The 22,278-nt window shown below is 55.5% G+C and overlaps 1 protein-coding gene across 9 annotated transcripts in view; it reads left to right on the top strand.

Annotated features, from left to right (window-relative positions):
- The window catches only part of PPP1R12B (protein phosphatase 1 regulatory subunit 12B), an 84,221-nt gene extending 62,678 nt beyond the window's left edge, over nucleotides 1-21,543 (top strand). For 3 of the 9 annotated variants that reach the window (XM_052702535.1, XM_052702540.1, XM_052702541.1), the window contains 7 exons: nucleotides 8,528-8,544; nucleotides 8,984-9,128; nucleotides 9,592-9,696; nucleotides 9,968-10,021; nucleotides 10,731-10,781; nucleotides 15,558-15,737; nucleotides 18,889-21,543. In XM_052702535.1, the coding sequence (XP_052558495.1) occupies nucleotides 8,528-8,544; nucleotides 8,984-9,128; nucleotides 9,592-9,696; nucleotides 9,968-10,021; nucleotides 10,731-10,781; nucleotides 15,558-15,692 (507 nt within the window). In that variant the 3' untranslated portion in view covers nucleotides 15,693-15,737; nucleotides 18,889-21,543. Of the gene's footprint in view, nucleotides 1-15; nucleotides 617-8,527; nucleotides 8,545-8,983; nucleotides 9,129-9,591; nucleotides 9,697-9,967; nucleotides 10,022-10,730; nucleotides 10,782-11,090; nucleotides 11,144-11,223; nucleotides 12,376-15,557; nucleotides 15,738-18,888 lie in introns of those variants that run through there. The other 6 variants (XM_052702536.1, XM_052702543.1, XM_052702538.1 and 3 more) reach the window with 5 other exon arrangements.
- The last annotated feature ends 735 nt before the right edge of the window (nucleotides 21,544-22,278 follow it).

A 22,278-nucleotide genomic window follows, 5' to 3' on the forward strand; every position in this document is an offset into this window, starting at 1 on the left:
CAGCTGCCTGCCCCTTTCCAAACCCGTGTTTGTTCCTGATTTATGCTTCGGGTTTCTCTTAAAGCATGCAGCTCGGCGCAGCCACGGCAGAGAGCTGGCAGCAGCGTGCCGGAGTACAACAGGTTTTTGGTGGTGGTTTGGGTTTGTTTTTTTACTCTTTGGAAAAGCGTCTGGTCTAGAGACCTCGGCTGTTCCTCCTGCTCTTCCCACTGAGCTGGGAGACCTTTCCTGAGCGGCTTTGGGAAGGAGAGCCCCTGGTCCTGCGGCTCCGGACAGGAGATGTCCCTGCGTGGGCACTGCGGACGCCGCCTCTTCTGCTCAGACGAGGAACCTTTCGGAGCCTCAGCTCCCCCTGCAGCAGATTAATGCCTAAAATTGTACACCTTAACCAGCAGGGTTTAATTACCAGAGCTGTGAGTAGTTTAATTAGTTTGTTCTGACCTTGGGAGGAGGACCTGCCCAGCGACGGGAGAGCGCAGCTTTATTGCTCTGCGGTGACCCAGCCTGCAGGGCCATGTCGTCTCTGTTCACCAGGAGCAAGGATTACACGCGGAGCAGGAAGTCCCAGTCAGATTCACCCCCGTCCTCTCCTTCCCCGATTGCAAAGACGCTCAGAGTAAGCAGCTTTTCCTTTCTGTGCTCAGGGCGGCCCGCTGGGGTTGGTGGAATGCCCTGGGAGTGCCGTGGCCGTGGTTTGCTTTGGAAGGAGCGTGGGGTGAAGTGAAAGTCGGGAAGGTGACTCTGCGGCAACAGGTTGGAAAGGCTGCAGGTTCCTGGGGCGGTGCTGATTGGCACCGGTGCTGCGGGGAGCTGCTGTGATGGTGTTCCCCTGCCCTGCGCTCGCAGCGGGCACAGGCATCTCTCTCCATAGGTTATGTCTGCGAGGAAAACGAGGCAAAGCCTGAGCAGCTTGTTAAGCTGTACGCTTCCATCAGCGCTGCGATGCTGCCGGCATCCAGCTGGGAGCTGTGGTCTGGTTTAGTAATTCCAGCAGTAGAAATATAAAGAGAACCACCTGCACCAGGAGGAGCAGCAGGGCAGGATGGCGGCGTGTGCTGCTGTGCGGAGGTGTTTTGGGAGTGGGAAGGCTGTAAGAGTGCTGGTGTTGGCTGGGGGAGGCTGTGGGGACCCCTGCATCCCCACCAGGGTATGGGCAGCTTCTTTGCAGCCGAGGAGTCTTAGCCATCCTGGAGGAAGTCCATTCACTTCTGGAGGAATGAGCCTGAAAAAAGGCAGATTGATTTGAGAGGCAAGCATTGCATTAATCTGAGCACTGAGGTTCGCTCAGATCAGGTGTTTGCGTGGTCTGCTCCATTGCTCCTGGTCTGGAAGCAGCGTAGTGCTGGTTGTGCAGGGGGTGTTTGCCCCTCTGTGGGGCAGTAGCAGCGGTGCTGCCTGGGGCATCCCTGGGGTTTTGGGGTCACCCCCTGTGAGCTGGGTCCCGTGGCAGCTGACCTCACTGTGCCTGCAGCTCCTGGGAGCCTGCAGCAGTGGTAACAGTGGGTGCAGGACACACTGGCGTGTCAGGGCTGTGGAAGCAGCCGGTGCTTTGGCAGGATTTGCTTCTAGCTGAAACAAAGTCTCCGAGTTAATTCCTTCTCCGAGATAATGTAATTCTGCCGTGAGCAAAAGCAATAATTAAGTGTACTTTCCTATGGGATTGTGCCATGGTATTTTTTGTGCGTTTCCCCTCTGCTCCCATGCCCACAATATTGGCAGCCCTTGCAGCCTTAATAAAACAGGTGGGAATGTGGTATCTTGGAGCCTTTCCTATTTCCATCCGGTTCCAATCGATCCCAGCAGAGCTGTGCATGCTGAACGATCCCAGCTGGGCAGGCAGTGAGGGGCAGGCATGGAAACCTCCTGGAGCAGCAGGCAGCCCAAAGAAGGGCTTGTTCCTTGGGCAGACAGCTGCATTCTGATGCCATTTGCAGAGCAGCTTCCTGTGGCATGCCCTTGGCCCTGCCTTTGCCCTGCTGCTCGTAGCCTTCCTTGTTGGCTGTTAGGATAAAACCACACGTGCTTTTTTTTCTGCCTTTAACAGTGAGAAGGGTGAGCACTTTGCAGTGAGTTATTGCACGCTCTAAGAAGGGCAATACCTGGGATATAACAGCACCATAGGGGAGGGCTCGAGCAGAAGGCACACGAGGAAGCTGTGCAGTGTGTTGGTGTGTGAGCAGCTCCATGGGCCATTGCAGGGTCAGCACCTCCTGGTGCCTGACACTTCTTGTGTCATAGAACCAGTAGGGTTGGAAAAAAGCCCTGAGGTCGTCTGATCCAACTTTCAGTGGCACCACCAAACCACATCCCTCAGTACTGCGTCTGCCCTTCAACACCTCCAGGGATGGTGAACCCCCACCCCCAGGCAGTGCTGCCGATGCACTGTTGCACTTTGTGGGGATGTTCGGGTGCCTCTGGAGCTCCTGCTGCCATCACAGCCCCACCTGGCAATGGGGGGGAGCGCCTCGTGGCCCCTTCTCACCCTGCTGAATGGCACTGTGACCACTTGAGCATGGCTGCAGTTATTAGAGGTGCCCGCTGTACTCTGGCATTAGGCAGAGCTGCGCAAATCATTGGCTGTGCTGCACAGCTTGAGGGGATAACAAGTGCTCTGCAAACAGTTCTCCAGGAACCTTTATCTTCCTGGTCTGCACTGAGCAGCCTGGGCTCGTCCTGCTGGTGATAAAAGTGATGCTGCTTGCATGGGAGCAGGGTCAGGCCGGTTGTTTCCAGACATTCTTCTCCTCGTGTCTGCACTGCTGGCTCATTACACAGTGTTTGCAGAAACTGCTGTCCTCTCCCCTTAGCCAGCAAAAACGTAGGATACCGAAACTTGAACTTTAAGGCAATTAACCTCAGGCTGTGCTCCTTCCACTGCCTGGTTTGTTTATTGCTGCTCCGATCGTTGTTTCTCAGGCGTCCTGTTCCTTAGATGGATATCAGCAAGAAATAATTCTGGGTTCTGTTTGTTGTTCTTCTTTTTGTTGTGTTTTGTTTGTTTCCTCTGTAAATGCCCATATCTGGAAATGCATTGGGAGCACGCAGTCATCCTCAGGGCTGGGCAGCTCTGACCACCCTTATGTCCATAGCAGGAGCCCTGGTGCATGCAGTGACCCATGTGAAGTGTTACACCCCGGCTGTGGCTCTGTAGTGAAACTTTCTCAGCTCTCCTCCTTTCCTAGGAATCAAGCCATTGATTCAAGCCAAAGCCAAGCAGGGAGTGTGGCAGCCCTTCAGTGTCCACAGGCTGCTGGCTGAGGCCATGCTCCAACCCTGTGGCATTTGCTAGGCAGACGTGGCCCCACTGCGTGTCCATATTACCAAAATAAGTCGTTTCTGCCCTGGGAGGGCTCTTGCAGGGTGCTGTGGTTGGCAGGGTGGGATGACGTTTCCCATGTGTTGAAATCCCATCGGGATCTGGCTGCTTTGGGTGTGCTGCTCCATGGAGGGATCCAGGTCAGCAGATGGGGAGAGGCTGCCTGGGATCACAGTGCTGTTGTGGGATTGCCCAGTGCTGCAGGGGGAGCCCGGTGTGCAGAAGGGGTGAGGAGGAGGAGATCTGATCTGGGCTCAGCCCAGGGGGGATGGGGAGGTGCTGTGGGATGGGAATGGGTGGAAGGGGAGAGCGGATGGAAGCCAGAGGCAGAAAACCACTCTAACCTCTGAATTGCAAACCAGTGTTTACTGCAGTGGCAGGAGCCCATTATAGCTTTATTTTCCATAAGAGGAACACGAACCCATAGCAAACAAAGCTGGCAGGGCTCAGTCTGCCCCACTGCCTCTGGGCACTGCAGCTGGATTTGTGCAGCTCTGGGCACATCTGTGCTGGCTCCTACCCTGGAGGTGCTGCCCCGTCCTTGGAGCTGCCCCTGGTGACAGATGCAGAGTGCTGACCTCAGGTTAGCTTGGTTTGCTTCTTGGGTTGGTTTTGTTTTTCACACGGACTTGTCAGTTCTTTTTAGTAACCCCCTGTAGCTGAGGTCACTCCTGAAGAAGCAAAGCTTTGGAGCAGACATCCTTGGGCAGGTTTGGGCTCAGATCACCTCTGGCAGCAGCTCCGGAGCTGTTTTAGACAGAAACAAATGAGGAGAGAAAGAGGCAGCACCAGCAGCCTTAACTGACAGCACAGGATGCTCCGTGCAGTGCAGACAGCCCAGCATACCTCAGCAGTCCTAATGGCTTTTCCATGCAAGCGCTCCCAGTGCCCATGCAGTTGTCACAGAAATGCTACGTGGCTGCAATGGGACAGGTTGGTTTTAGCAGCTGCAACTGGGGCTCCAAATAGATATTTAAACACACCATGATAACACCTGGGAATGCCCAGCAGTGTGTGCAGGGCTGGGGAGGAGCTGCTACCTGCAGCCCCGTGGCATTAAGAAGTTGGGGAGCAGCAATCTCCTCCTCTCAGTCACTTGGCCCTTCAGCTTTGATTTCCTCATGTCTGGAGTGCTTTGCAAAATGAAGTTTTTCAGCAATAAAACTTGATCCCTTCGAAAAGAAGGGAAAAAAAAAAAAAGAAATCAGAGCAGCAGACCCAGGTTTCTGAGTTGTGGCCTCTCCTAAATTAAACTACAATCCAGCTCAGTGCTTTACACAGTGAGCTCTATCCCCCAGAGCCAGCAGTAATGAAGTGCAGCTGGGGCTGAGCCGAGGGGCCACGGAGGAGTGGGGAACTGAGGCAGGGGGTGGGGGGAGCAGAGGGGAGCTGCCTGTGCTGGGGCCATGGAGGTGCTGCTGCTGACAGCCCCCCCAGCCACGTGTTTGTTTCGTGCCGTAAGCAATGCAATGTGTTGCAGGCAGCGGCCAAGGCTGCTATTCCAGCTCAGATGGGCTTTTAATATTATGCTTCAGTAACAGCAGTTTTTCTTAAGCAAAGCTTTTTGATTTATCGTTTGTGAAAACGTGCTTTGCGTAAGGCTTTGGGGAGTTGGGGGTTCGATGGAGGTGGTTTGGCTGCACGGTGTTATCCATCACGGCAGTGGGATTTGTGATGCTTGCATTCGCAGCGGTGCAGCCCGGGCGGAAGGCAGCAGCATCCATCACCAGGCTGGAGCTGGCGGGGAGCTGAGCCGCAGCGCTGGGTCGGCGCAGCAGCTTTCCCAGCGAGGCAATGACCTCAGAGAAGCAGAGTTCAAAACAGACCTTGTAATTCTTCTGCACCCTTTGGAAAACCAAACTTCCTGAGCACTGGTTGTGCCCAGCCCGCAGGTCCAACTGCAAGCTGCACCACGCACCAAAGCCATCCCTGCTCCTCCCCACAGCTCCTGCAGTGCAGCCCCACGCTCCCTGCCAGCTGCACACCGTGCACAGGGGCTGACCCTCCTGCAGCAGCCGTGCAGCAGAGCAGCAAACCTGCAGTGGGCTGGGAGCAGACAGCGCAGTCTGCAGCAGTGTGCAGCTCCCTGCAGCGTTGTGCACGTCACAGGGAGAACTGTGAGCCCACGGGCAGCGGGGCTCAGCAGGAGGATGGCTGCCAACACCGTTGGAGGAGTTGTTGGGGCTTTCTGTGTGGGTCTGGGGGGGAATTGGGGCTGTGGCTGTGCCCTGGGATCCTGCAAAGTGGCAGTTGATCATGGCGGTGATCAGATCCCTGAAACAAAGCACCAAAATGAATTCCTTGGGAACTGTCTTAAAATAGTGCGGACTTTCCCGAGGTTGGCCAATGGGAGATAAAGAACCATGAAATTTTCCAGCAGCATCTTTTTTTGGGGGGTGGAAATGTAAATAGTGGACTTGTTCTGCCTGTGCTGGGCCAGGTGTGAGCAGCAGCAGAATGCATCTGGAAGCAATGGGGCAGTGTCTGCCTTGGCAGAAGGCTGAGCCCCTCTTGGCGCTGCATTTCAGGGCTTCATTTCAGCCAAACCTTCCGCAAGGAATTTGGTTTTAATTTTACCTTACTGAACTTCAAACAGCTGTGAGAGTTTGTGTGTTCTGAAGGGAAAACTCCTGCCTTCCTCCATCCAAAACCCAAACCCTGCAGCGTTCCTGCACTGCGCAGCATCGGCTTGGAGCAACCCGGCGTGGTGTGAGGTGTCCCTGCCTGGAGCAGGGGGTTGGAACTAAATGGTGGTAAGGTCCCTTCCGACCCAAACCTCTGTATGATTCCATATGCTGTTTGCTCCCATGGGAGCTGTTTGCTCCCATGCCCTGTGTTCTGCAGCCCTGTGGGGTTCAGCCAGCTCTACCCCAGCCCAGGGGAGCTGGCAGCAATAGCCAGGCGGTGCCACCCCAGCGCTGTGCTGCCATCCCACAGCCAGGAGGAAGGATGTGACCCGAGGTGTGTGGCTGTAGGTCGGGGTGCACGTGCAAACCCCACTCCCATCCTCCTGCTGCGAGAGCTCTGAGCACTGATGCTGACCAGAAACCTGGCGGCGCTCCCTGCAGCGCTGCTCTGCGTGTCGAAGTTTTCCTTCACCAGCCATCAGCGTCCCGGGCTGCAGGTCCTGCCTGGCTGCACGCTGCTTTCAGAACCAGGGCAGCCGTGCTGCTCCCTGGGGCCCTCCTCCCCCCGCCCTGACCCTGTTTAGCTGGCGAGGCTCATGGCACAGCCCTGTGTTCCCGTGGCTGCTGCTGGTTCTTGTGGAGCTTCGGATCCCTGGGGAAACGCAGCGCTGGGGGCGATGCTGACAGAGCAGCTTCATGTTTGTCAGTGGAAAAAAAAACCATGAAAAATATGATGGTGCATTCAAAGAGTCGGTACAGCTGGTTCTCAGCACTGCTTGAACCCTACCAGGCCGTGTGCTGTTCAGCCAGGAGGGCTCTGCTTGGTGGGCTCAGCCGCCGCTGCCCTCTGCTCCTTCAGGGAGCGACGGAGGCTGAGGCTGCGGCGCTGAGCTTAGGGCATGCAGTGCTCTGCTCCCTTGGGCAGCACGGCAGGTGATGCTGCTGCCATTTAAATGGCACTTGGTTGTTTGAGCAGAGAAGCAGTGACTGCAGGGAGGGCAGCCCAGCTGCAGCTGGAGGTTTCTGAGGGTGCTGTGGCAGAATGCAGGGCAGGGCTGGGCTGGAAGGGAGCTGGGCCTGGTGGAGATGGCTCCTCTCTTCTGTCATCGTTTTAAAAGCAGAACAGAGAAATCTGGTCCTTGGGGTACCAGCGTGGCCTGTGTGCAGACCTCAAGAAGAGGCTGAGACAGAAACTGATCTAAAACAAAAGAAATATCCCTTCCTTCCCTGACGGTAATAGCGAGAGGAGGAGCGATCCTCTGCTGGAAGCTGGTTTGTGATTCCATCACAGCGGGGCCGTTGCCAGCAGTGGCTGCAGAGTTCTGTTCAGCCTCTGCTCTCCAGACCCGGCCTTTATATGGTATCATCTGTGTCTCAGAAGCACCACTTCACTGCAGCACCGCGCTGGGAGGCGGCTGCAGGTGGAAGGCTGGGGAAGGATGCAGTTCCCTGTGGGCCCCTTCCAGCTCGGGCTGTTCAGGCTGTAGCACAGGGCTGGAGCTGCTGCCGTGGTTCTGCTGCAGCCCTGTGCTCAGCGGATGGAGCCCCTGCAGGCACAGCCCTGGGGAGAACATGCCAACTGATAGCAGGGTTTGGGCTTTGGATTTAGCAGCTCCAGCTGAATGTGCTCTCCAGCTGTGAGGCTTCAGCTTTGGTTCAGTTCCTTTGTCCTGGCCAAGGCACCACGTTCCTGTGACAGAGGGCTGTGTGGGGTGGTTTCCTTCTTGAACAGAAGACGGGGGTTGTGTTGGGGTTGGAAGAATTAGAAATGTGGTGACTTGCAGTACCTGCCGTGTTGTTGTGTTCCTGCTGTGGTGCAGGCTGAGCACAGCCCTTGTGCTCAATGCACCCATGCTCAGAGGAGCTCATGGGGGGGAGCCGAGGATGGGAGCAGTGCATCCCACAGGAGCCCGTGCTGTTCTGTTTGACTTTGGCATTTGTAGGAGAAAACTGCCCGGTGCAGAGATCTCCACTACAAGCTGTGGTTTACCACACTTGGCCCCGCAGGACTCGGCAGCGCCAAGCAAAACTCCTGTAATCCCCTCTGGCCCAGGTCAGCGTGCTTTAAGAGCACCAGCGGCTGCAGCGAAGGCAGAGCTGGGCATTGCTCTGCTGTGATGGGAATGCAGGTGGGGAAGGAAGAGCCCGACGTGCCCCAGGCTCTGTGGGGCTGAGAGCTCCTCAGCCTCCCCACGGCTCCTGCTGAGCTCCTCTCGCCCTGCAAAGCTCTCCTTCCTCACGAGTATTTGGCCGTGGAGAAAAGGTGGGCAGCGATCAAAGCCAGCAGGGCTATTTGATGTGAAAGGGAAACAATAGATGAGTTTGGGGCCCAGGAATGGGCTTCAGTTCTGGACGCGAGGATTTAAAAGCCAAGGCTGTGTAGGTTTTGGGTTTGTGAAGGAAATGAAATCTGAAACGCTTCAGAGGAGCAGAAGCAGTTGAGAAGGCTCTGCAGCAGTCGCTGGGTCGCAGTTTGGAGCAGGCTGTGTGTGCTGGGTGGGAGCAACGTGCTGCTGGGGCTGCACTGTTAGTTCATTGGTCATTAATTCCCTTTTTTTCTTTTTTTTCCCCCTCTTTCCTTCAGCATGAACGACTTTCCAGGTAAGAACTTTGTTTCTCGGGGGTTGTTTTTTTTTTCCGATGTAATATTTTAGATTTAAGACTTTTTTCTGTGTCCCATTTTTGCACAGCTCTGGGGGTTCCCCTCCTTCACATCAATGGCACGAGCCGTCCCTGGCTCTGACCAGCGGGTTCTCAGCTCAGCTCAGCTGTTGGGCCACTCTGCTTTCTTCCTTTGCTCCTCCAGTCACCCAGCAGCCATGAGCAGATCAAAACCTTTGACGTCCCGTTGCATGGAGCCCATTCCCACCATGAAGGTGGGATCCCAGCAATGCATGGCACGTTGCTGCCCGCTGGGGTTTGGGCTGATATCCGCTGGGCTGTTCCCAGTTGGTTCAGCACGGGGCTCTGCTCGCCTTTGTGTCACACTGGCCTTCCCTGCATTGCAGCTGCTGCACAGTGCTGCGTCTTTGCCTTGCAGGTTGGAAGCAGCTACAGCCCCTGCCACCAGTGACTCCTACAGCGACCGTGCCTCCAGCCGCTCCAGTGCCTACAGCCGCAGAGAGAACCGCCTAGCAGCCCTCAGCAGCAGGGCAGAAGAGGAGAGCAACAGGGACTACAAGAAGGTGGGGTTTCTGTGTGTAATGTTGTCACTGGCTGCACCTCGGGAGCTGCACCGACTGTCTTTGGAGCATTGTCTGTTTCCATTGCCTTTGGGAATGATGCTCGCTGTTCTCGAATGCGTCAGTCCTACAGAGGGCAAAAACAGGACAGGGGGTGAAGGGACCCCCTGGGGAACAGGGAGTGAGGGATCGGGCTGGAGAGATGGGGGAGGGATTTGTAAAGAAGAAAAGGCTGACCTTGAATGCTACCAGCATGGCCACAGCGTGCGCCCCCAGCTGAATCACTTTGTGCTGCTATGACACTCTGGAATTATTTGTTCTAAAAGCTCTGAAGCTTTCAGCACGATCCTTGAAATCAGTAACACAGGCTGCCAGGTGTGCGTGATGCAAAGGCCGTGTGAAAAGTGTCTGTTTGGAGCACAGTGGCTGAAGAGCAGCCCTGTCAATTGAAACGTTTGCATTTCAGTTGTACGAAAGCGCCCTGTCTGAAAATCAGAAGCTGAAGTCGAAACTGCAAGAAGCGCAGCTCGAGCTGGCTGACATCAAATCCAAGTTGGAAAAGGCAGCCCAGGTAAGGCCAAAAGCTGCTGCTCTGCTGGGCAAAGCGAGTGCTGCCCTGTGCCATGCCAACACATCTGTGATGAGGGAGGGGATGCAGTGCTCACGAGGGAAGCTGCTGCAGGGGAGACTGGTGTTACTTTGCACAGAAAGCAGTGTGGTGTGTGTGATTCTCTAAGGATTGCTGCTTCTCTGGGCAAGAGCATCTGTGGGCTGTCCAGCCTTTGTACAGCATCGTGTGAATGCCTCTCCATTTTAATAGCTTTCTATTTTTAATTACATAGCAGAAACAGGAGAAAACTTCTGACCGGTCCAGCATGCTGGAGATGGAGAAAAGGGTATGTGTGTCTGCTTTCTTCTGGGTTCTGTCTTTGCCTTGTGCTGCTCTACAGGGCATGCTAATTTCTGGAAGGAAAGTGTTAATTAAAAGATAAGTTACATTTTTGCCTTGCAGAGCAGTGCACGGCTATAATTGTGTTCTGACCTTTTTGTGCCTGAGACTTTTCTGCTCTCTTTGCAGATCAGCCATGTTCTGACTTCCTTCTTTCATTATAGGAAGCGACAGAGCAGCAGATTGCATTGCACGGTCCTACAGGGCTGTCAGTCCTTTATGCCTTAAAATGTTATTGATCCTTATAAATAAGAACTTTCAGGAGGGAGGGAGAAACAAGACAAAGCACGGGCTGGGTGTCCATCCTTGTGATTACTCTTGAAATCTGATTGAACATTTCGTCCTCCTAACAAGCAGTTGGATTTGTTGCAATAAGTTAAGCTGTGGTGTCTGGCTGAGTCTTAACTGACCCTGAGGTCAGGTTGGAATGGACCTGAGAGCTGTGCTCCACCTCACGTGTAGGGGCAAAATGGGCCCCAGCACACGGCCTGCTGCCACGTCCGTCTGCTCTGCTCCTGGCTGTGCAGTGCTCTGAGGTGCTTTTTGGTGATGGCTCCCGTAGAAATGCAAGACTTTTGCTTTTCTTTAAAAGAGAACACGCTTTGTTTTTCCTGTAAACACCTCTGACCGTCTCTGTTATGAATCCCTGTAAACAGGAGAAGCGAGCCCTGGAGCGGAAACTCTCTGAAATGGAGGAGGAGATGAAGGTAGGGAATAATCTGTTCCCTCTGTTGTGATTTTGATGCTTTGTATTAATGTCTGTTGGGACTGTCACCCAGGAGTAGGACATTAAAGATATACATGGGAAGGGGCTCATCTCACCTCTGAGTGCCTTCAGTTTTGCATCCAGGCCTTGCTTTAATGGCTGTTCTCCAAACATGGAGTAGTGTTGAGCCCTCTGTTAGCATCCATCGAATCGCACCATGTGTTCTGTTATGTTGTTTGCCCTGAGAACTGTGAAGGCTATTCTCCCCAAATGCTTTCTGAGACTAACCTGTGGCATCCGTGAGTTTCAGTTTGCTGGATAGTCTGCAGCCCAAGCGAAGCCGTTGTGGCTCCCTCCAGATGGGTAAGAAGACAAAGCTGGCTTTTGAGATCACGCGCACTGGCCAGCACAGAGCACACAGTGATTGCATTTCTGTCCTACAGCATGTTTGTGGAAGGCTGCGTCAGTAAGTCAGGCTGGAATGGATCTCAGCAAAGAGGAATTTGCTCCCAAGTCCAGCATGGCTTGCTGTTCCCAGCCCACCCACCGACTGCTCCCTGCCTTCCCCTCCCGTGGCCCTGCTGGGACGGAGCCCCGCGGCTGGCAGGGAGCACCGCAGTGCAGATGCAGCGTTTGCCACCTGGGTGCACCTACAGCTTCACAGTGATTCTGCAGCGTTCCGTGATTTTATGCTGCACTTGAATGCTTGTCCTCACAGAACGGCCCTCTGGTCCTGCGTGCTGTGCTTCCCTCCCCTCTGAGGATGATCCAGGTGGGACCGCGTCGCTCTGACAAGGCAGGACCTGGGGATGTCAGCGGTGCACTGATGCAAATGATTCCTGCCACCCTCAACGTGGTTCCTGCTTTGTGCTTCTATTTCAAGCTTCATATCTTTACCAGGCTTACATCTTTGAAAGGATAGATTGGCTTTTGCTGCGTCTTCTGCTGCAATAAGTCTCAGAACAATTTGGTGGAGTCTTGCTGCAAAGGCTCTCTTGGTCTTTCAAAGAGGACGAAATGAATGTGGATGTGCTCAAAGGGGAGCAGCCAAGGGCTGAGGGTGCCTGGATTCCAAATCCTTCCTCCTCTCAGCAAGTGGCAACTGTGAACTCCGGAAGGACTTTCCCATCATTACAGAAATGCAGCCTCCAAGAGAAAGCACGGGCAGGAGCACTCTGTGGCATTGCTTTAGCCCTGCAGATCTCTTCACAAACCAGCTCAGTCCATGGAGTAAAAAGACAAATTGGTGTCCTCTAGTGGCCTGTTGGTTTTGAGCACTTCTATTGGTTCAGAAAGCAATTAATGAGAGAAGATGCCTGCAGGGACTGCTGGACACAGCTACAGCTTCTCTGGTTGGGGGAGCCGGGAGCTGCAGGTGGATGGAAGCTGAGAAAGTGCTGTGGGAAAAGCAGCACGTGAAGTCTGGTGTGTTCCTGTGTTACCCTGAAGCTGCTGGCCATGCAGGAGGCAGCACATGGCTGCAGCAGCCCGTGGTCTGCCTGAGGACAAGCTCAGCTCCTTGGGAGTGATGCTGCCTCTTTCTGCAGACCCAAGCAGCCTTTTGTTAGCGGAATAAATAGATGTGAAATTTGAAAGTGTCTCTTCTGAGGCACTGCTGGGTTTCCACCCCACCAGGCTTTGCAAAAACTCGAGCATGTGTTGAGCACCTGACTGTGCTGTGACATGCAAACAAGTGTGAAGGCTCTGACAATGGAAGTCCATAAGGATGGCAGGCTTTCCACGTCCACTTACATCACGTCTTAAAGCAGGATGCAGCCCAGCTGTGCTTGTGTAGAATGAGATAACCTCTGCAGAACATCTGTACCAGTCCCTGCTGAGTCAGTAGTGCCAGGAAAACAAATCTCTTAGTACTGGCTGTGCTTGCATTCCTGCTACTTTTGCTAATTGAATAGCTATTGAGCAGCATCAGAAAGAGCAATTTAAGCAAATCCACCAGTTTCCTATAAGGTGGAGAGCAGCAAGGGGAATCCCAGCCATGCCATGGCGTTGGGTTCTGAGTCATACTGCAGTCACTGGGATTCTTCCCAGCATCTGAATGGAACCAGTCCATCAGGGCTCACCTGCAGCTGTTTGCTCTTTGGCTGGCACTGAGTCCAGAGCAGTTTGGGAGCAGCTGACTCCTTGGGAAGAGGAGGCACAGCAATGTCACAGGAAGGTCCTGGGTTGCTGTGACAGCAATGCTGTGTAGTTCAGCCCAAGCTGAGCTTACAAGCTTTGTTCCTTCCATAAGTTGAGCTGCTGCTGGTGAAGCTGCCAAGAAGGGGAGAGGAGCGTGGTGAAACTGGTGATGGCAGGGAGCTCCGTGGTGCTGGAGGGGCTCCTGCAGCCCTTGGGAAGGTGACACAGCAGTACAGCATTTTCCTGAGTGACTGCAGGGTTTGACTGGAGATACAGCAGCAACTTGGCTGAGGAAGGAGAAAGAAAATTAGCATTTGCACTGAACTGATTTCAATGCCAAGTGCCTGAGGTCCCAACTTAACACAGCAATTTTCCTTGAAGGTCACAGAAGCTTCTTTACTCTGAAGCAGCGCCGCACCTCCTGGCTTGGTGCATTGTGCATGCTTTGGGCATCCTGATTTTCCTGAGTGTTGCAAGCACAAAACCCTTTAATTGAAGGCAAGTACAGCTGAACCGAGGAGCCTGCTTTCTGTAAGCCAGGAATCAAGCAGAGCGATAAGCAATCACAGCAGGATCATCCACATTCTGGTCTTTGCCTTTGGCTTCAGCCCAGCTCTCAGCCTTCGCTCGCTGTCTTTGAGCATGATAAATAGGAAGCCATCCGACCTGCAGCACACGCACATCTTTGCACAGGTGATCCTTTCCCAGCTGCACAGCGCGCTGAGCTGAGCTGCGTCTGCTCGTGCTGTGCTGCAGTTCGTGCTCTGTTGGTGTGGGAAGCGAGGATGGTCTCTGAAGTGATCACAATCCTTTCCACCCCACGAAGCACGCACTGCGTTCTACATATGTTGGCCATTTTCTGCCAGCCAGATGCTCAGCTGTTATAAAGCAGAGAGCATTTATAAGCTGCGATACCGCAGGAACAAACGGCCCTTGCAGTCCAACCAGCAGCTCCTGGGTGCAGGATGGACACAGTGATGTCTGTCTGTCCTCTGTCCAGCTGGCGCAGTGGGGCAGGTCGTACTGGCTGGGATCTGGGGATGGGGAGGGTGTCTGTCCCCCGAGCTGTCCATCAGTCCGGTGTCAGAGCGGCACAGTGAAGGCCAGGCAGCAGGAGCTGTGCTCCCTTGGATGCAGGAGCAGTTGCACAGCCAGCTGGGCTCAAGCCCCGTCCTTTCCTGCTCTGCATCCCTTCGTTGGCGTCGTGAGGCTTTTGGACGCGGTCTCCGTTCCTTCATGAGGAGCAAAGGTAGTGCTTAGGGGCAGCTGGGGCTGCACTGCTGGCTGCCCAAAATGCTTCTGTGTGGCACTGAGCCCTCAAACATCCCTGCATGCAGCAGTTCTGTGCGGAGCTCCGGCAGCTCCATGCACATCAGGTGGAAGTTCTCACAGCTGTGCAATGCTGCCCTGGCTAAGGGTGGTGTCATTTTGCAGGCAGTGCTGCCTTGGGACCCATGGCAGGAAGGAGCTCCCCGCAGCCCCTTCATCTCCTCCATCCCCACACACAGAGGTGTGGGGAGGCTGCAGGAGGGACGGAGGGCGCTTTGCCTTGGGCTGGGATTTGTCTCTTGAAGCCAAAATCCCTCCTTTGGAGGGTGCTTCCCTTCCTGCCCCCCACCCCAGGGCAGGGATGCAGTGCAGGAGGCAGCGCTCGGCCCTCACACCTCCTGGTGTCCATTCAGTGTTGGTGTCGATCCATTTTCATGTAGTGTTGCTGGGGACGCATCCTCCTTGTGTGAGCAGCAGTGATGTCTGCCCAGCTTTCTGCTCTGCCTTCCCCTGTGCTTCCACGCCGTGTCTCGGTGCCGCAGTGTGGCTGTGCCACCCCTCCTGGGCACCCATTCCTGCCCTGTTCTGTGCTCGTGTGGTTTCTGTACTGAGCAGCACTGTGTTCTGTCTGCCTCCTCCTCAGGCTGTTCTCATTCAAGCTCCCGTCATTAAAAATGAGTGCTTTCAGTTCTTACCTTTTTCCTTCTGAAGGCTGAGCCTTGTGGCAAAGAAGAGTTGAATTTGGGCCGGGTTACTTAGAAAAACCCATGCCCACCCCACAGCTGTGGGGAGCAGAGCCGAGAGCCTGGCTGTGAGCATGGCTGTGAGCATGGCTCAGCTCTGTGCCCTGCAGAGGCTCTGCTGCAGCTCTGCTCACTGCTGTGCAGCTGCTTCGGTGTTCAGAGATGCATGGGAGGAGTGGCACAGAAGCTCTCAGGTGCCAGCAGTGCTCCCAGTGCTCCCAGTGCTCCCAGTGCTCCCAGTGCCCACGGTGGCGGTGGGGCAGCATGACGGTTGGCACAGTGGCTCACTCCCACAGCTGTGTCTGGTGGAGCTCATTATGGGTCATTAGAAAATCACCCTTAAGGACCATCCTGCTTTGGGTGGGAAATCCACTTACTTAGGAGCATTCTAAAGGCTTTGGGGTCCCTGGGGGAAGGGCAGGCTCCCCACATGCTGTCAGTGTGCCAGAGGGCTTTCAGTGTGCACATCTGAGCTGCTGCCCACCCAGCACTCGCCGCTACTCATTTCTCTTTTCTTTTTCTCTGTTCTTTTACCCCTCGTGGACTAAATTCACCTTTCTGTGCCCTTTTGTCTCCACGGTGTGTTCTCTCTGTATCTTCCCGTCCCCTCCTGTCCCTCTCTGCAGAACCTCCACCAGCTCAAACAGATTCACACTCTGAGGCAGATGAACGAGCAGCTGCTGGCCGAGAACAGGGCTCTGACGCGGGTTGTGGCCAGGCTCTCGCTGCCTGCCAAGCCCTCCGAATCAGAGGAGCTGTAGCCATTTGCCATCCGGCTCATCTCGCCTCCCTCCTCCATCCTCCAGGCAGGTCTCCGCTCCCGTGGCCGTGTCTCCCCTGGCTGGCTGGGCTGCAGGCTGCATGCGGCCGACGGTCTGCAAGCACCGGCTCGCTGCTCTCCAGGCAGGGCTTCCCCGCACGGTGTGCTCTCAGTTCTGCTGACCCCGCTCTGCTTGGCAGCTGCTGACCTCCGCCGTCCCACTAACAGCCCGCAGCAGGGGGGGCTGCTTTCTCCTTGCCCGGAAGAGCAGCAGGACCCGGCACGGCAGCGGATGGGTGGCACTGAGGGGTGGGAGCTCGGGTGCTTCCCTGTGGCTCAGCAGCCGGCTGCCGTCGGTGGCGGTGCCCCTTGCCATCGCTGTGCTGTGTGTCTGATCGAGGTGTCGGCAGGCTGAGTTCAGCAGGATGTGGCATTATGCAAAGTCGCGATGAATGATTAATGAATTTCCAGGGGCGTCATGAAAAATGCGCATTTTAGAAAGGAAGGTGATTTCAAGAGAATCCCAAACCGATCAGCCTTCGGCACTTTCTCTTGTTTTCTTAAGCAATGAAAACAAGCTCCTTCCCTCCTGTGAAGCAGTGGAAGGTGGAGGTGTGAGCTCGGCACTGCAGCATCCGTGCTGCCTCCTGCGGGACGGTGCGAGCGGAGCCGACCTGCAGTGTGCACTCACTGTGTGCTGGGAGTCACTGCAGAGAAATGGGGCTGTGAGCCTTGGGAGCTGCACCCTCACGTCACACTGCATCCTTTCCTGCTGCTCCGTTGCCTCAGTGCTGGCATAAAGCTGTGCCTCCTCCCTTCGCTGGGTCCTGCACGCCTTCTGCAGGTCAGTAGGGATATTTGGGTCCCTACAGACAGAGCTATTTTTTCCTAAAGGAAAAAAGAACCACTGTGCTCTAGTGGGATGGAAGTGGCACTGAGGTATGAAAAAGCCTATTCTTAGCACACAAATTATATCAGAGATGATTAACCATAGAAACAAACTAACCGGGGGAACTGGGGCTTCCCTTCCCCGAGCCTCAGTGCCAGAGCCCACGATTTGCTCCGGCTGCTTTGTGCTGTGGGTCAGAGGGAACGGCCTCCCCACGCGCCCGCTTCAAGTCCACAGAAGTCGCCCCATGCCTGTCCCTGCCCCCCTTGTTCCCACAGCCTCAAAGCAGTGATGCTTCACCGACTTTAAGCCACCTGTCTCTCTTCTTCTGGTAGGAAACCATTGCAGCTCCGCTTCCCCTCTCTGCCCATTGCTCCCTGTCCCATTGCAGGCTGTGGTGTTGATGGATGCTCGCTCCCCGCTTGCTTGCAGGCTGAGTGCTGCCTGCTGGAGCAGCGCTGCGTCCCTGCTGGGTTTCCTCAGCTCTCCTCTTAGGTGCAGCACGGGATGCTGCTGCTGCCTGTCAGCTGCTCTCCTTGCTGTCCTTGGACATCACAGCTGTACGGCCGTGTCACTGTTCTCAACTGACAGATTTACTGCAGTGGCACTTCACGGAGAATCTCATTTTCCAAAATCCACATCATTTCTGCAGTGTCACCTTCTGTGTGTCGCAGTGCACACAGCTCAGCTCGCAGCTCGCTCTGTGCTGACGCTGCGCATCAGCATCGTGGGGCTGAGCCCTCCTGGCCCCGTCCCTCTGTGCCATTCTAGCAGACATTTACAGAGCATCATTGCTCAGACCCCTGCAGTACAGCCCTGCTTCACGTGCTGTTTATTTTGTGGGGCTTGAGCCTGGTTTGCAGTGAAGGGAGGAGTGCCCTCTGCTCGAGAGGCTCTGCACTTTGCAAGGCTGACGTGTGACTTCCACAAAGCTTCACTGGAAACTGATGGAGCCGAGCAACAGCCAGGAAGCTTCAAGCAGCACGTTGTTCCATTCCTCCCGTTCCAATAAATCACCAAAGTTGCACTGAAGTATTTTTGTAAAGCACATTGGTAAGCTGTGAAATGGGGATGGATGCTGCAGAGCCACCCCAGGCAGTGACAGGGAGGGGATGGGGGCTGTGTGCAGCCCTCAGCAGACGGCTCAGCCCTTCGATTGCTGTGGACGTGGAGGCAGTGTGCTCAGAACCATGGAGTCGTGAAGGCTGGAAAAGTCCTCTGAGATCCCCAGCCCCACCACGCTGTGCCCACCGCCATCTCCTCAGTGCCCACAGAGTCTGAGCGCTGTGACCTCTGGGCAGCCAAAGCATCACTGCTCCTTCAGAGAGTGAGGATGAGCCACTGGCAGGGAATGGAAGTGCAGGGTGAGGGCACAAACCCTTTGCCCTTCTCACCATTCCTGGGCACTCGGTGTTGGGCACTGCCTGCAATTTGGCTTCATTCCATGATGAGCAGCAGCATCTGTTCCAATGGCCGCCGTGTGGTGGGGTGCAGCCCCTGGTACCTCTTCCTTTGGGAAGGGGATGGAGCACATGGGGCTACAGGAGCCGTGCAGGGACGCAGAGCAGCGCTGCTGTGAGCTGGGGTAGAGCTGCCTGCAGGCAGGGCCAGGGCTCCAGCGCCAAGGGGGAGAAGGCAGAGCAGCTCTGCAGTGGGGATTTCATTTCAGGGGAATTCCTCCAAGGGCTGCATTGACGCAGGTGAGTCAGCGCTCAGCTCGCTGGGCTTTGTGCCACCTCCAGCTGGGACCCCCCCACACACAGCACCAGTGCTGTTCTGCTCCTCCTGCCTGGGCAGCCCCAGAGCTGCTCCCTGAGGGTCTGCAGTGTGGGAAGCAGGAGGGTCAGGGCTTGTTGGCCAGGAGGAGGTGCTGGGAAGGTCCTGTTGGTGGTGTTTGTTTCCCTCTCTGTTTAATTGGAGGTCTGTGTTTTTTCTCTGCTGCAGCCACTCACCGCGCAGCTCTCTGGGATGTTCTGTGGGACCACAATGTGAGCACTGCCATTCAATGTGTGATCCCAAAGAGATGCTTTGTTCTAAAGATCAGCTCTAAAGATCTCAGCCCCGTCCTGAGTTAGAAGTCCAAGGCAGAAAACGTGTCAGGCCTGGGGAAATGGACACAGGGAAAAGCTGCCTTAGTAGCTGTCTGTTCTGCCAGGCCCTGTGGGAGGGGGTTTGGATGAAAGGGCTCAGAAATGGTCCCACCGAGCTCCGTGGCACCGCTTTCCTGGGGGCTTTGCTGTGTGAGGAGCCGAGCTGAGCTGAGCCCCAGCCCTGCTGTAACCCCGGCCCTCTCTCTGTGTTTGTGCAGATTCTGACGGAGCTGAAATCGGACAATCAAAGGCTGAAGGACGAAAACGGGGCACTCATTCGTGTCATCAGCAAACTCTCCAAGTAGGGAGCCGAGCTGCAGGACGGGGGGGTGCCCTGCTGAGCCCTGCCCCTTCCTCCTGCCCCCCGCACAGCAGCATTGCAGCCACGGGATCAGCATCGCTCCTCCCTGCCCTCGGCTGGACGCTCCCTGTCTGCCCTTTCCCCCCCACAGCGCACCCCCCGCCATTCTGTTTTAACTTCAGCATGTTGTGCGATCTCGGACATTTGACTCAAGGAAGAGGAGGATGTGGAGTGGTGCTGAGCTGCCAAAACTTCTCCTTCCAGCAGCCCACGGTGTGCAGGAGGGAGCTCTGCTGTGCAAAGCGATGCCCACGGAGTTGGTGCAGCACATCTGTGCCCTTTGCAGGTGGGACCTGGACCGTGGGCCAGGATTCTGCGGACACCCATCAGCCCGTGTGCAGTGTGGGACTTTGGTTGAAATGTGATGCTACGAGGAACGGCAGCAGAGCTGATTCCTTCAGCACGTGGGGATGGCTGCTTTGCACAGAGACCTGGCTGGTTTTTATTTAATGTCACATTGCAGATCTGGTGGGTAAATGCCCCTCCTGTGCAGCTGGTGATGGGGTGCCGTGCTGCAAACCCCGGGGCTCCCGCCAAGCTCCCTGCACTCAGCAGCACCTGGGACCTGGACCCGGACTGCTGTTCTCAGGATGGAATTGCAGACGTTTGCCAAACTTTCTGAAGAAGGAGCCTGGTGTGGTGTGTTGGTGTGGGAGGCTGCCGTCAGGCAGAGCCCTGCAGAGGAGCCTGGGCAGATATTTCAGGTCCTGCAATGGCTTTTCAGCATCAGGCTGACCAGCTGAACCGCAGCACGGTTTTGTTTCTGGGGAATGGAAATGAGGGGGGCAATGAGGCCTGGTGGCACAGATCCTCTCAGGTGGGCTTTGGGGCACTGGGCACGGAGCTGCAGTAGCTGTGCTCCAGGTGCCCGGGGGTCTTTGGGGGCTGGGAGCTGAGTGGGAGTGCTGGGAGCTGCATCAGAGTCTTTTCATCCATCAGAAGTTTGCAGTCCGCCTCAGCCTTGAAGGAAACCTCAAAAAAAAAACCAACAAAACCCAACCCTCTGTATGTTGTACGGACTCAGAACAGTTTGAAATTGTTCTCCCTGTGGGCATTCAGGCAGCGACTCCTGCATGTGCTGCATGCTGCCCTGCTGAGCTCCCATACCAGACTGCTCTCCTCACCGCGTTCAGCCCCACGCCCTCATCCTCCCCCCCTCATTGCCTTTGTCCCTCCGTTTCCCACTTTGTGCCATGGGCTCCTCGTGCTCGGAGTGGCAGCAGCCGCGCACGGCAGCTCTGTGCTGAGATGCAGATGGATACTTGAACATGAGTACAACTAAGTTTGCTCAACAGGGTAAAAATTCATCTGCCTGTCCTGGGCTTCTTGGAGCCTCCTGCTGGTTATCACCTGTGCATTTTCCTCTCCCTGGGGGCTTTTTTGTTTCTTTCTAATTCTCCATTTTCCCCTCCCGTCCTCCCATCCCACCTCAGCTCTCTCTGCTGGCTGGGCTCAGGGCAGCTCAGCACGGAGCTCCAACTGCTCCTCTTTGCACCGTTCTCCGGTGCAGCGCGGCCGTTCCTCTGCTGCTGTGCTTCGGGGAGGAGGAGAAGCGCTTTGGCATCACCGGGGCTCCTGCAGAGCGCTGCCCACACCGGGCAGGCGGTATTACTGCTTCACGTATCCCTGCTTTATGGAACAGCTTTAAGCCCTGAGCTCCGGTCAGTGCTTTCCCTGCACGCCGCTCCCCCTCGGTGCGCCCTGTGTGAGCGCTGCTGCATCTCTCCACGTTCTCTCCCACCCTCACCCCGGGCTTGGCTGCAGCAGCGCTGCCCTGTCCCAGTCCCGGTCCGCAGGCAGGGACAGTCCGAGCTCCCGGCTGCTGGGAGAAGCTCGGCCCGAGCTGACATCATCCGCACCGGCGCTGCGCCCCTTCCTGCAGGGGCTGCCGCTGCGCTCTGCCCACGAGGAGCCGTTGTGCGAAGGGCGCGGAGCCGAAGCGCCGCTGGGATGCGGCGCTGCGCGCCCCTCTGTGCTCGCAGCCGACGCTCCGCGCTGACGATGGGAGCGCAAACCCCGCGGGCGAGGAGGACTCGGGGCTCTCAGTGCGTCTGCAGGAAGCACCGAGGTGGCGGTGGGTGCGACGCCGTGCTCTGCGCTGGGCACGGAGCGCAAAGGAAGCGGATTTTAACGCTGCTCCCTCCTTGAAGCAGAGTTTGTCAGACGTGCCTCCTTTGGAGAACACGGAGCTTTTTTTCTAAGCAGTGCTTGGGTGAATTCGTTTTTATTGCTTGGGGTGAACCCTGTTGTGGCTGCGAGTTTGATGGTGGCTCTTTGTAAATAACTTCCTGGAGGAAGCAGGACTGCGTTCCAGATGGGGAGAGAATGTATTTTTATGCAACTTTGAGTGGCCTTTCAAACCCTGAGATGAATGATTTGTTTTACTGGTTGTTGTTATATAGTATTATAAGTATTATGTGTTTGAAAGTTTGGGAATAATATTCACATCTATGATGCTTGTAAACACAACAGTATTTATAAATAAATAAAATAAGAGTTGATAAAATAGAAATTGTGTCTTCGAGTCCGACTTTATGGGGCCGGGGAGGGGTGGGCGCATCTCCTCACACCTCAGCCCATCTCCTCACATCTCAGCCCATCTCCCATCTCAGCCCATCTCCTCACACCTCAGCCCATCTCCTCCCATCTCAGCCCATCTCCTCCCATCTCAGCCCATCTCCTCCCATCTCAGCCCATCTCCTCCCACCTCAGCCCATCTCCCATCTCAGCCCATCTCCTCACACCTCAGCCCATCTCAGCCCATCTCAGCCCATCTCAGCCCATCTCCTCACATCTCAGCCCATCTCCCATCTCAGCCCATCTCCTCCCATCTCAGCCCATCTCCTCCCATCTCAGCTACCTGGAAGCTGACACCCCCAGGTGAAGAGCTGCAAAAGTGGTCCCAGGGATGGAAGCCCTCCTGAGAGCAGTGCCTGAAGGGGCTGTGAGAAGGAAGGGGACGGAGCGCAGCAGTGGTGTGAGGTGGGATGAGGGCTGCACACAGAGGCAGTGCTGCCCCGTCCCTGCAGACCCCCAAGGGTTGCGTTGCAGAGTCGGACCGGGCGGCCTTTAATGGCCCCTTCCAACTCAAACTGTGATTCTATGAGTTGGTGAAGCTGAAAGCTGAGCTCTGAAATGCCCTCACGTGTCCCCAGAACTTCACCCCAGAAGCAAAACCAGCAGGGCAGCAGGGCTCCTTTCAGCTGTTTCTTTAATAAGGAGACAGATATCATTACAAAATAACCAT

Source organism: Tympanuchus pallidicinctus, unplaced genomic scaffold (genome assembly GCF_026119805.1).
Source record: "Tympanuchus pallidicinctus isolate F22 unplaced genomic scaffold, pur_lepc_1.0 scaffold45, whole genome shotgun sequence".
Classification (NCBI taxonomy): Eukaryota; Metazoa; Chordata; class Aves; order Galliformes; family Phasianidae; genus Tympanuchus; species Tympanuchus pallidicinctus.